General features: G+C 45.2%; 2 protein-coding genes across 5 annotated transcripts in view; one reads left to right on the top strand and one right to left on the bottom strand.

The window, feature by feature from the left end:
* The window catches only part of MALT1 (MALT1 paracaspase), a 78,896-nt gene extending 77,743 nt beyond the window's left edge, over positions 1–1,153 (bottom strand). For 3 of the 4 annotated variants that reach the window (XM_017528819.2, XM_017528817.2, XM_017528820.2), the window contains exon 1: positions 704–1,131. In XM_017528819.2, coding sequence (XP_017384308.1) covers positions 704–909 — 206 coding nt within the window. In that variant the 5' untranslated portion in view covers positions 910–1,131. Of the gene's footprint in view, positions 1–703 lie in introns of all 4 variants that reach the window. The other variant, XM_017528816.2, reaches the window with a different exon arrangement.
* Positions 1,154–11,944: 10,791 nt separating this feature from the next.
* Positions 11,945–13,979, top strand: part of ALPK2 (alpha kinase 2) — a 164,320-nt gene continuing 162,285 nt past the window's right edge. The window contains exon 1 of the mRNA XM_037738596.1: positions 11,945–12,077. The gene's annotated coding sequence lies outside the window, so the exon portion shown is untranslated. The remainder of the gene's footprint in view (positions 12,078–13,979) is intronic.

The raw sequence follows: 13,979 nt of genomic DNA, 5'->3' as shown, positions 1-13,979 counted from the left end.
TATATATTACATGTATGTAATATCTCTAACCCACATAAGAGCTCTCTGGGGTCCTCAATAATTCTTCAGAGAGTAAAGGAGTCTCGAGACCAAAAACTTCAGGAACCCTAACAGCCATTCCACGCCTGACAAGGAAAATAGTTTTACTTCGAGTTTCATGTTCATGGTGAAGTCAGGAAGAGAACGTGGTAACCTGGTTTGATGGAGGGAGATGATGAGTCCGGCGTTGGTCTTTCCCAATACCTTGTAAAACGTTCACGAATTCCTGCACCCCACCCTCCGCTCTCATCACCTCCTCGCCTGAGCTTCTTCCTAACCTTCCTTAGGTCTCCCAGGGCTGAGTCCACATCCCATTCTATTGCATTCTAAGTCCTCTGGAGGACTGCCCCGTTCCAAGAGTCTCCTGACGGCTTTCCTTCTCTCACTGCCCTCCCGGGTCGACCTCGACTTCTCCCTTTCACCCGGGGCGGGAGTGGGAACAGGGAGTGAGGCAGGCGCTGGGCCACTTCTGCCTCCGCCCTCCGGAGCCCCGGGACCCGCTCTCGAACCCCAGGCGTTCCGGAGCGCTGCTGGGTTCCGCTTCGTCTCAGTGACCCAGGCCCCCGAACACCTCCGTTCACTCACGCCGCCGGCGCCCCCGCCTCCCCGCCCGAGCCCTTTTCGCTCCGCCCGCGCGCCCGGCCCGCCGCGGTCCCGAGCTCACCTGAGGCGGAGGCGCCCGCGACTCCCCGCCAGCTCCGCCAGCCGCCTCCAGCCCCGGCCCTCGGGCGCCCGGTCCAGGCGCTCGCTGAGCCTCCGCAGCAGCGGCTCCCGCAGGCGGTTGAGGGTCGCGCCGGCCGGAGGAGGGAGCGGCCCCGCGGGGATGGCCGGGGGCAGCGGGGCCTGCAGCGGGTCTCCCGGCAGCGACATGGCCCGCGCCGGCCACCCCGGACGGCCGCGGCTCCCGCCCGCCCCGTCACGGTCCTCGGCCCCGGGGCACCTTCCGCTAGCCTCCGAATCGCGGAGGCAGGGGCGGAAGAACAAATCTGGCGGCGCGGCACGGGCCTCGAGGAGGAAGCTCGGCTCCCCGCCCCAACGAGACAGGTTTACCTAGGGTAGCCGGCCCAGCCTGCCGCTCCCCCCGCCCAGAGGGGCGGGCGCCGGGGAGCTGGGCCTGGCCCAGAGGGGCGGGGCGAGCCGCCCACTGTGCGCGTGCGTGCGGCCGCGCGCCTCCCTCGCCCTTCCCCGCGGCCCCGGGCTGGCCGCGGCGCGCGCTTCAAACCCCGGAGGTGGGGAGGTCCTGCCGAGCAGGAAGGGACGGGTGGGTGCAGCTGGAGGAGGAAGCGGTGGAGGAACTACGCCCCGGCAGCTCCTCTACGGCGAGGAAGCCTGCGGCGTCTGGGCTTCCCGAGACCGCGGGAGGCGGCCTGCGTGCTCACGCCAGCGAGCAGGGCAAGCGGTTCTCCGTCGCCGGCCCCGCCCACAGGCTCCGGCGGCCGCTCTCCCCTGACTCCGGGACTTGCCTGTGTCCGGCGACCCACCAGCCTCCTGCAGTGGGGAACCTCAGGCGGACGCTTCCTCGTTTTAGGGTTAGATGTGTATGGCATTGCTAGAGGGAAGTAGTGCTGGAGATCCTGATACTTGAGTTGGACTTGGCCAAAATCTTTGCCTAGACTTTAAAAAAAATTACTACTTTGCAAACGAAGCTGTGATATATTTAAGGCTAATCATCTTGGAGATGATTGTTTTCATCAGGAATCATCTGGTTTACACCGAGTCAGACTGCCGCCCGCAATCTTCGTCATCAAAGCAGGCAACCCTGTTGAGGATGCCCTTCCCCGGAATGATCCGGAATGGACGACACCTGAGCTCTCTCTGCCAATCTAGCAACATCCAAGGCTGTTACGCCTTTGAAAACTGTGGGTTAGTTTGGGACAAAAAGAAAGCAACTTATGAAATGTGACCAGCCAGGTAGCCCCCTATTCAAGGCTTTCTGGCCCAATTTCTGTTGCCATTAGCTTTTCATCACCCAAGACAGCAGGATTTTCTGGACAATAATTTAGATACCTAAATTCTTTTGCTGTTGTTGTGAGACCGGGTCTCGCTCTGTTGCCCAGGTTGGAGTGCAACGACGCGATCTCGGCTCACTTCAACCTCTGCCTCCTGGGTTCAAGCAATTTTCTGCCTCAGCCTCCTGAGTAGGTGGGATTACGGGCACCCACCACCACACCTGGCTAATTTTTATATTTTTAGTAGAGAGGGCGTTTCCCCATCTTGGCCAGGCTGGTCTTGAACTGACCTCGTGATCCACCTGCCTCGGCCTCCCAAAGTGCTGAGATTGCAGGTGTGAGCCACTACGCCCGGCCTGGATACCTAAATTCTTATACATGTTGGCGAGTTAGGTGCGCCTTTCAGTTTCCACCACATTCCAGCACAAGCAGTCATTAAACTTCACTGTAGCATAAATTCCGAATTCAGACTGCAGTGCAATGGCCAAGAGCATGACCTTTGGACCTGGAAAGATCTGCTGGGTTTAAGTGCTATGAGCTTGAATAATTTCTCCGCTTCATCTGTTAACATGGGACTGAAATTACAGTTTATACAGGGTTGTTATTAGAATTAAAGGAGTTGATGTATGTGAAGCACTTAACTTGGTCACTGGTACCTGGTAGATACTCAGTAAATGCTATTACCCTTACACTTAGAAATGCCATCTCATACTCAGTTTGACTTGGTAAGCCTTTCCCAGTCACTTCAGGCACCTTCCTGTTTTGTCCTCAATCATTGATCGTGTATTTTCTGAGCATCTATTACCTGCATGTGCCAGTTATGGAAATCAAGTCTTCTGGTCTTTACTGGAATCCTACCTTTTAACTTAAATTCAACAGATGTCTTCTAAGTTAGACTTCTTAGAAAAGCACAAACATGTAAATTGTTGCTTATGTGCCTTCTCATGTGTGGCTAAGAGTTAAATGGGTGCCGGTGTTATTTACTCTTAGCCAGTATAGCTCAGCTGGGCACTGTTTTGACCTCCAGTTGTAGAGGAGGTCAAAACCTCCCGCCCCGCCTTGCCGCTTCCCAAGTGACTGGCTCCCTCATTTACCCTACCTTTTTTTCCACCTAGCGATTTTATAATGTATCCGATCACTCTACCCACCACCCTCCATCCTCTACCCAAACTGACATTACATTTTTTGACTGGCCTTGTCTTCCCTCAACCAAATGTCTATATTTCCATTACATCATTTCACTCCTCTGGTTCTCTTATGGGCATAATGGTGTAGTAGAATGTGACCTTAAAGTTCTGAATTGGAAACTTGCTACTGCTGCTGCCCCTTACTAGTGGGGGGCCTTAGGGAGTTACTTAACCTCTCTGAGCTTCAGTTTCCACACCTGTAAAAAGTGGAAAATAGTATAGTACCTAATAGTACTATATAGTGTCAGGGAAAAGTATGTGCATTGCATATTAGTAGTCTTCAAATTGCTACATCAATTTTGGGAAAACATAAATAGTAATTCAGCTTCCTTTTCTATATTAATCATTATGTTTGTATAAAGATAGGAGAAAACTTGGGGGTAAAGATCTGGTTTTTAAATGTTCCTTAAAAGTTCATGCACGTCTATAGATAATGGCCTTGAGAGTTCTTCCTCATTAGTCCAAAGTGAGATAGATCTTTGTAAATCCAGACAAGTTTGTGGTTTCAATACATGGAACTCCACTGATGTAATCTTCAAAATACTCATAGATCTGGAAACTGACTCATGGGATTTTTTCCTTTATACAATTTAACTGAAGATGATACTCCAACTAAAAAAAGAAAATGCCAGAATGACATATTATTTCATTTATGGACAGGGTTTAAAAGACCCAGTGCAGAAGAAAATCTGTGGTCCCTGGATCTGTGTACAATGGAGGAAAGGAAGCAGGAATTATGTGGCTTAAATGACATTCATTGTCTCCCATCCCTCATTCCATGCTCAGCCCACTTTGTGACCTTTCTGACTCAGCCTCTGTAGGGGCCACTCAGGTGACCCACAGACACAGCTCAGCACATCCCCTGCAGCCCATTCTTGCCACCGTCTTCCAAAGGATTAGGGAAGTTTTCTCATTTTGATTTCAACTTTGCAATAGTAGCTAAGCGTCATACCACACCCTTCCTTCATGATGAATCATCTAGACCTAAATACTTGATGCTGACCATGGAAAGACTACACCTACTTATCTAAATTTATTCATTCGCTCAATCAATCATTCATTCCATCATTAACACATATTCATGGGGCACCAGGCCCTGTATCAAATACATACTGTTAAAGAATAGTTTTTATTTAATTAATTTATTTTGAGACAGAGTTTCATCCTTTTTGCCCTGGCTAGAGTGCAATGGTGTGGATCTCAGCTCACTGCAAACTCCGCCTCCCGGGTTCAAGTGATTCTCCTGCCTCAGCCTCCTGAGTACCTGGGATTACAGGTGTGCACCACCAAGCCCAGCTAATTTTTTGTATTTTTAGTACAGATGGGGTTTCACCATGTTGCCCAGGCTGGTCTTGAACTCTTGACCTCAGGTGATTCACCCACCTCGGCCTCTCAAAGTGCTGGGATTACAGGCATGAGCCACCACACCCAGCTTTAATAATAGCTTCTAAAAGAAAGTTTAAATCATGATGCAACAAATATACAATGAACACGTATCAGAGATTTTAACTTATTAACTAACTAGAGAATCAGAAAGGTGTTACAATTAATTCAGAGGAGAATCCAAAGACCAGATTAATATGTCGGCCCATTGAAATGAAGTTGCTGGGCCAGGCGCAGTGGCTCACACCTGTAATCCCAGCACTTTGGGAGGTTGAGGTGGGTGATCACCTGAGGTCAGGAATTCAAGACCAGCCTGGCCAACATGGTGAAACCTTGTTTCTACTAAAAATACAAACAATTAGCTAGACTTGGCGGCATGCGCCTGTAGTCCCAGCTACTCGGGAGGCTGAGGCAGGAGAATTGCTTGAACCCAGGAGGCGGAGGTTGCAGTGAGCCAAGATCGGCATTGCACTCCAGCCTGGGCAATAAGAGCAAAACTCCGTCTTAAAAAAAAAAAAAAGAAAAAAGAAAAAAAAAGAAATGAAGTTGCTTCTTAGATGCAAAACTGGCTTCCTTGACAGTAGCCGAGGGAGTTCAATTGAATCTATACCTGACAGAATTCATTTAATTATAAACAAGATTCACTTGCATCACTATCAGTTTTCCACAAGTTCATTCCTATCTCAGAGTTGTAAAATAGCATAGCCATGAGACAAAGACGAAGACAACCCAGGCAGATGAGCTAGTCAGGATTCCCACACCGCAGTTTAGTCTTGACCAGTTTTCCCTTAGAGTTTGCAGAATATAGTGTTGACCAAACCCAATGTCTGCTTAAGACATAGAATGGGAGTAGTGAGTGCTCTTTGGATAGCAAGAAGTATATAGATCCAAGAGAGAGCCCTTCGGTCCGTGTGAAAAGATGAGAGGAGATGGCTTGGGAAACAGGGTAGAAAGAATACCATCCTGTAAAAGCACAGAGCCAGAAACATCACAGCGAGGTTGGAGAACTGCAGTTGCTTCAGGATTGCTGGGGATACTGATGGAAAAGGGACAGAGACCAAGATGTAAAAGGCAGCGAAGACCAGATGATGTCATGCCAAAATTCTGAGATTTTATTCTGTAGATACATGTCTACCACAGAGCCATCTATGCCCCACTAGTGTTATACAAGATGCTTTTAAGTCGTACATGGATGAACATTTTTATCTTAGTAGTTACACATTAATTCAGAAAAGAAAAATAGCTGCCAGTCAAAACTGCCATTTCAATCAATAGTATTGATTAGGACCATGTTAAATTTACTTGTTAAAATTTGATTTTAAGAAAGTGTATTAAATACCCACAAGTACAGGTGGTGTGTGGATATGTCAAAACCCCTAACGCTGTTAAATGTTTACAGTTTGAGAAACTCTGCTTTAAGTGATGGAGAGTAATTGAAATATTTTAAGCAGGATGGCAATTTCACTTTTGGGTTTTTGAAACATCTCTCGGGCAGCAATGTAGGGAGGGGAAAGGCTGGAATCCAAGAAGTATTCTAATAATGTAGATGGGAAAAAAGGCCTCTGCCAAGAGCCACAACACTGGGCATGGAGAGGAGGGACACACTGAACAAATATTTGGGATTATTTTTCACTAGTCTGTGGTCGTATCCGGTTGTATGAATCACAATGCTTTAAAGAATGCTTAAACTTTTATTTTTTTGAAATGGAGTTTCACTCTTCTTGCCCAAGCTGGAGTGCAATGGTGCAATCTCAGCCTCCTGGGTTTAAGTGATTCTCCTGCCTCAGCCTCCCGAGTAGCTGGGACTATAGCTGCCATGCCTGGCTATTTTTTGTATTTTTAGTAGAAACGGGGTTTCACCATGTTGGTCAGGCTGGTCTCGAACTCCTCACCTCAGTGATCCACCTGCCTTGACCAACTTACGAATGTGTTATTCGACATTCTACTTGTTTAGTCAGAAGGAAATGAAACGAACAGTTTTGGTGTATGGAATATAGTAAACGTGCAGTAGAGAGGGCAATGGTATTAGAAGATTTAGCCTTGTTGTTAAATGAGTAAGAGTGAAAAGCAGGGATGACAAATTATTCCCAAGAGAAAATTCATGTTACTGTATCAATCATTAGCAGCTTCTCTGTGATAAACTAGGATTAAATAAAGCAGAATTTAAATAACTGAACATTCCATGTAAGTGGACCTCTTCAGAAAAGGCTTCCTATAGTCAGAGTTTAGGGCTGGATCTTGAAGGAAGTGATGGATATGTTCCAAGTGGAGGAAATTTGAAGGGTCAAATGTGCAGGAGGTAGATTTTAACAGGCGGCATTTAAGGGATGGGATACACATTGTTTTGGAAAGAAAAGTGGCTAATAAAAGGAAATGAGAGTTGTGAGAATCTGTGGTTGAATGAGGGCTTGGAACACTAGGAGGATTGAATAGAATTTGAAGGGCTGGGTGCGGTGTCTCATGTCTGTAATCCCAGCACTTTGGGAGGCCGAGGCGGATGGATCACTTGAGGCCAGGAGTTCAAGCCCAGCCTGGCCAACATAATAAAACTCTGTCTCTACTAAAAACACAAAAAGTTAGCCAGGCGTAGTGGTGCATGCTTGTAACCCCAGCTACTTGGGAGGCTGAGGCAGGAGAATCGCTTGAACCTGGGAGGCAGAGGTTACAGCGACCTGAGATGAGATGGCACCATTACACTCCAGCCTGAGCAACAAGAGCCAAACTCCATTCAAGATAATAATAATTATTATAATAGGGTTTGAAGGTCCAGGAATATATGAACAATGGTTGCAAGAGTGTCTAGTTGCTCTAAGGGCAAAATTCCCCAGGCTATGTCCTGGGGAACACCAGTTCCTTGAAACACATTATTAATGCCTTATTTTAAAAAAGAGCTCCATGGCAAAACTAATTTGGTAAACCCTGTGTTAACGTTTTCAGGCTTCTTTTCTGTATGTCTCAGAGCCTTTAATAAACTGCAATATGTTGTGGCTTCACCGGTATATAGAGTGTCTCCACACTTACTTACTGGGTCTGTTTTTGCTAAGTGTGTCCCAAAACTAGTGTCCTGCGGATTTTCCTTTAGAAAGTGCTATCTTAGAATGTATCTAGTAGATCTCCAAACGCAGGCGCTGCCCCGTCTCCTCTCAGTTCAGTCAACTGTCCAGGCAGCACTGACTCTCCTCTGCTCTTCCTACCCCCCGACCTACCCCGGCTGATGCCGCAAACCACTATTGTTTCTCTCCACATCCAGAAATGGTTGTAAAACTTCAGACACGTTTTTAAAAAATAGTACAGCAACAATAAAAAGGGAAGAGGTCGATCAATTATTTGAGACAACAGTGGTTTTCACTATTGCTCAGACTGGTTGTCAAATTTTTCTTTCTTTTTTTTCTCCTAAAATTCACGGTGGGATTTCTGTATTTGATATGTGTTTATGCATGTATGCATTTTTACAGATTTGTGTACATTGAGGTCTGAGATTGAAGAACCTTGATAGGGGGACTGCATGTATTTCTGTCTCTCTCTGCGCATCCCTGTCTCTACATGGAGCATCCCACCTGGCTTCTACATTGAAACAGAAGTTGTAAATTCTGAAGAAACTGTCCAATTTGCAGAAAAAGTGATAGTGCCTTGAAAAAGGTGGTTGACATCTTAAAGCAGGCACCGCTTGGATAGGAAGGGCATATTATCACGTAGTAAAGCATCCTTGCAGTTAATTTTCAGGTAGAAATTTGGGGGCTTGATTAAAAAAAAGGATAGTTTAGCCTTGCTTTATGAGATGGAGGACATTTATATGTATTTGCTCCTATGGATATAGCCAGCTTCGCCTTCCTATTCAAGAGAAGCTAGCTGAGCATTGGTATTACAAGAGGAATAACATCGGGCATTATGATAAAGATAGCATTGTGATAGAACAAGTCTTGAATCAGGCCTAATTTATTATCTACAAAGCAAATCATTTAGAAACTCTGATACTTAGATTATCACAGGGGATATTTCAACTGCGAGTAGAAACTTCAATTGGGATGTTATTTCTAATGGAAAACGGGATTTTCAACAGGGTAATAAACTGTATTAATTCACACAATAGTTTTTAAATGTGTGACAATAACAAATGCATTGGGGCTATCATGTAGTTTATGAAGAAATTTATTCAGTCATGTTTAGCAACTACCAATCAGTACACTCTTAGGTTTTAAGAGGAATGCTGGTCATATCAGTGTTTCTTCCTCTCCCTTGGCCACATCTAAGAGTTACACGAGGGAAAAAGAATTCCTCAAAAAGCTAAGCATAGAATTACCATATGATCCAACAATGCCACTGCTAGCTAGGTACATACCCCAAATAATTGAAAATTCTTTTAAAAAAGTAGTATATCCTTGCAATGGAATAATATTCAGCCATGAAAAGGAATGACATTCTTTTTTTTCTTTTTTTAAAAATAAAGGTCTCCTCTGGACATGGTGGCTGATGCCTTTAATCCCAGCACTTTGAGAGGCCAAGGTGGGTGGATCACTTAAGGTCAGGAGTTTGAGACCAGCCTGAACAACATGGAGCAACCCTATCTCTACTGAAAATACAAAATTAGCCAGTCGTGGTGGCAGATGCCTGTAGTCCCAGCTACTCAGGAGGCTGGGGCAGGAGAATCGCTTGAACCCAGGAGGCAGAGGTTGCAGTGAATCGAGATCGTGCCATTGCACTCAAGCCTGGGCAACAGGAGCAAAACTCCATCTCAAAAAAAAAAAATTAAAAATTAATAAATAAAAAGTGTCTATTTGTTGTTTTTATTTTTTGTTTTGTTTTTGTTTTGAGACAGGGTCTCACTCTGTCTCCCAGGCTGGAGTGCAGTGGCGCCACCTTGACTAATTGCAACCTCTGCCTCCTGGGTTCAAGCAATTGTCATGCCTCAGCCTTCGGAGTAACTAGAATTACAGACGTGAACCACTACACTCAGATGATTTTTGTATTTTTTAGTAGAGATGGGGTTTCGCCATGCTGGCCAGGCTGGTCTCAAACTTGTAGCCTCAAGTGGTCTGCCCACCTTAGCCTTCCAAAGTGCTGGGTTTACAGGCATGAGCCACCGCACCCAGCCTTTTTTTTATTTTTGGAGATGGGGTCTCCCTTTGTTGCCCAGGCTAGTCTCGAACTCCTCCTGTGCTCAAACCATCCTCCCACTTCGGTCTCCCAAAACCATATGATCCCTTCCACACCTAGGATTATAGGCACGAGCCTTTATGTCTGGCCCATAAAAAAGGAATGATATTCTCAGACATGTTCAGCAAGGATAAACCTAGAAAGTATTGTGCTAAGTGAAATAAGGCACAAAAGGACAAATATTGTCCAACTTCACTTATAGGAGGTACTTCGCATGGTCAAATTCATACAGACAGGAAGTAGAATAGTGATTGGCAGGGCTAGTGGGAGAAGGGAATGGGGAGGTATCGGTTAATGGGTACAGAGTTTCTGTTTGCGATGATGAAGTTCTGGGGCTGGCTGGTGGTCATGACTGCACACACTGTGAATGGACGTCAGGCCACTGATTTGCACACTCAAAAATAGCTCAAAGGTAAATTTTATGTTATGTATAGTTTACCACACACACGAAAAGAATCAGACCGATAGCTTGGCTGCAGTCCTCAGAGACAGTGATTTTAATTAGTCTGGGTGGGGCACAGGCAACAGTGGTTTTAAAATTTCCTCAGATGAGTCTGATGTACAGCCAGGCTTGAGAAGGGATGGGCCATCTCCAGGGGAGCTGGCTCAGCCTTGACTGCATATTAGAATCAATTGGGGAGTTTTAAAATATACTCAGATCTGTGGCTAAAGTAAAAAATAATTCATTGTACACTTAAAAATAACTAAAAGCATACTTGGAATGTTTGTAATACAAAGCCATGAGAAATGCATGAGGTGATGGACACCCCATTTCCTCCGGTGTGATGATTATACATTGTCTGCCTATATCCAAATAGCTCATGTGTCCCATAAATATAGATACCTGCTATGTACCCATAAAAATAAACAAGTAAAAAATTACACTCAAGTCTGGGTCTTATACCCAGGATTCTTAGTTAATTGGCATGGAGGTGCTGCCTGGTCACTGAGATTTTTTTTTTTCTGATTCCTCAGCTGATTCTAAAATGTGCTTAAGGCTCAAAATCATTGCTCTTGAGAAAGACCAGGATCATTTCACCTTTGGAGAAAAAGTACTTAACATATATCATTGAAGAAATCAGAGGCATGGTGGGGGAGGGGCTTCTGGTGAGAGTCAAGGGGCCACATTCTCTATGTATTGTCATGTATGTTTATGCAGTCAGAATGTGAAAAACAAGAGAAGCAAAGACCAGTAGAGGGCCCAGAAGAAAGGGAGTGAAGACGATCCGTTAGGCTCACTCCTAAGGGAGAAAGGCTCTTTATTCTTCCAGGCATCCAGCTCCTACCAGCTGCTGCTGCTTTTTTTTTTTTTTCCGAAACGGGACTTTTGCTGTATTACCCAGGCTGAAGCGCAGTGGCACGATCTTGGCTCACTGCAAACTCCGTCTCCCAGGTTCAAGCAATTCTCTTGCCTCAACCTCCTGAGTAGCTGGGACTATAGGCACATGCCACCATGCCTGACTAACTTTTGTATTTTTAGTACAGATGGGGTTTCACCATATTGGTCAGGCTGGTCTCGAACTCCTGACCTCAGCTGAGCCACCCACTTCAGTCTCTCAAAGTGCTGGAATTACAGGCGTGAGCCACTGCGCCGGGCCTTCCTACCAGTTTCTAACATAGGCACTGCTCCCCCGCGCCCCTACTCCATCCCCAACCCCCATTTGAATTCCTCTCCCTGTCCAGGAGCAGTTCAGAGCCGACCTGTCCAGCCAGAGTTATAAAAAGACAGGGCTGTTGAGAGTGACCCAATGAAGAGACCATAGGCTGGTGCAAGAAAAATAAGCCTGTTTACCTTTAAAGGACCACTGAGGTGGTAGACATACATCATTCCCCGATGAATTCTGACCGACTTCAGCTTTTTTCTTTTTTTTTTTTTTTTTTTTTTTTTTTCCTCTTTTTTTCTTTTGTTTTTTTATGTCTGTTCTTCTGTATAGATGCTTTCTCAGTCTGCTTCTTAGGTTGCATTACATTCCTGCTGCCTTATTTGTGAAAACCCTACTCCAGCCTTAGGTCCTTGGAACCGAAGTCAACTAGACGAGGGGTGGGGTGGGGATTTAGACCTGCAGCTGAAAGGCAATGAGGGATCAGGGTGGCACCTAGAAGACAGGACGTGTGGAGACAGATGACGAGGCCAGCTCTGCTCTTAGCGTTGGGGTAAGGGTGCTTCCTCGTTAGTCCAACCCATTTTACCGAAGTAGAAGTCCATTATAAATATTTCAGCAGATGACTCAGCCAGTGGTAAAGAGAGCACACTTTCCAGCAGTGTCTTCTGTGTACTCTGCCCCTCTTCCATTTACATGTGTCCTGGGGAACCCAGCAGACATTGAGAAGGAGACTTGGGCTTCTGGATCCAAACTCCATTCAGGTACAGCTGCCAAAGGGCAATGTTTTCTAGAAGCCAATGATCTAGTTAAGGAGATAAATTATACAAACAAAAAAGTAACAAGCAAGGTTTTGGACATTAGGACTTCTGTATTGTTGATGTATGTAGTTCAGTAGTTTTCCAGAGACTTTTGTCAAAGGGCCTACGGATGAGCCAAGAGCAAAGAGAAATAATTTTCTAGGACTAGGAATGGTGGGTGCAGAGGGTAAGGAAACTTTGTGAAGGCTGATTATAAAGGCATGATTTTTCCTGCATAATAAATTGTGTACTTTATATTATTATTATTTTAAATGTGAAAACCATAATCATTCCTGGTTAATATCGACATTACCCTTTGCAGGTATGTACACTCAGGTAGAAAGGTGGTTAAATACTATATTCCATGCCTCCAAGGATGACCTGTTCCCAGTCTTCTGGAATTCCTGATAGAGGGAGTTTAGCAGACTCTTCACAAAGTGTTAGGTGCCAAGAATTGATTCAAAGCTCCTGATCGTTGGGCTGTTCATTCAGAGTGTGGGAGTTCCTTGGTGTGGCACACTGTAGACACATTTAATCAGAGAGCAGTGTGGTGGCCAGGTTGTTCTCTGAGGTCCCTTTACTCCTGAGGTTCTAAGCGGTAAGGGACTTTGGATAAGGGAGAAGGTCAAGAAAGTTACAGTGGCTGAAGCACGCCTAAGAGAAAAGAAGGGGCCTAAATTGTACCCTGAAGGCTGGACAGAGTTGGAAGGGCATTAGTTCCTCCAGACAGAAGAACATATGATCAAAGACTAACTGTGGACAATTATCACAGATCAGAGACTAGCTGGGGACGGTGATCACGGTGACTGCAGGATGGCGAAATACTTATGAAGCAAATGATATGTAAATAAGATTTATTTGTGTCAGGGAGAGGGGCAGCATTTAAATAACTGGCAGTTGAAAATTGTAACATATTAGTTATATGTCTAAAATTAGATGTCGAGAATACACATAGCTATTTCAGAAGAATGGACACAGTATAAAAATACAAGTAAGATTTATTTGTTGGAGGAAGGGGGAGAGGAAGGTACATGTTCAGTTGACTCAACAGTTTAAATCATACCCAAGATAGTTACATATCAGCGATGTGATAACCCTTATATGATAATTATTCATTAAATTCATTTTGCAAAGCAACATCAGTGAAAGCTTTGCTGTGAAACACTTTTGTAGGAGACTAGTTGAAATTATTGTCAAATGCCTAGTTGAAAGGGCATTTAGTTAAACTATGCTGTAATTCAAGCTTTTCACTGAGTGACTTAGTGAGTTATGTGTAATGAAGTTTTGCTGTATGTAGATCAGAAGTCCGAAGCTCCTGGAAACTCTTATGATATTTTAATAAAGTAAGCAGTCAAGAATTGTTTAATGATAATAAGAGTAGTCTGACACAGGTACACATTTAGTCACCTGTTTAACAATCACAGAACGTCAGCCCTGAAGAGCAGCTTAGCTGAGCTAGGCCAAGACCTTCAGCATCAGACAGCCTTGAAATCTGAGATTTTTCTCTGTCTCTTCCTAAACCTCCACCACAGTGGTTCTCAAAGTATGGTCCTGTATCAGCATCATCAGGGACCTTTATAAGATGCAAATTCTGGCTGGGCACACTGGCTCACACCTGTAATCCCAGTACTTTGGGAGGCTGACGTGGGCGGATCACTTGAGGTCAGGGGGTTCAAGACCAGCCTGGCCAACATGATGAAACCCCATCTCTACCAAAAATATAAAAATTTAGCCGGGTATGGCAGCATGCACCTGTAATCCCAGCTACTCAGGAGGCTGAGGCAGGAGAATTGCTTGAAACAGGGAGGCGGAGGTTGTAGTGAGCCAAGATCTTGCCATTGCACTCCAGCCTGGGCAACAGAGCAA

Source organism: Cebus imitator, unplaced genomic scaffold (assembly GCF_001604975.1).
Source record: "Cebus imitator isolate Cc_AM_T3 unplaced genomic scaffold, Cebus_imitator-1.0 Scaffold55, whole genome shotgun sequence".
NCBI classification, from domain to species: Eukaryota; Metazoa; Chordata; class Mammalia; order Primates; family Cebidae; genus Cebus; species Cebus imitator.
The sequence above is the reverse complement of the archived record's forward strand: the minus strand, read 5'-3'. Positions and strand labels throughout refer to the sequence as shown.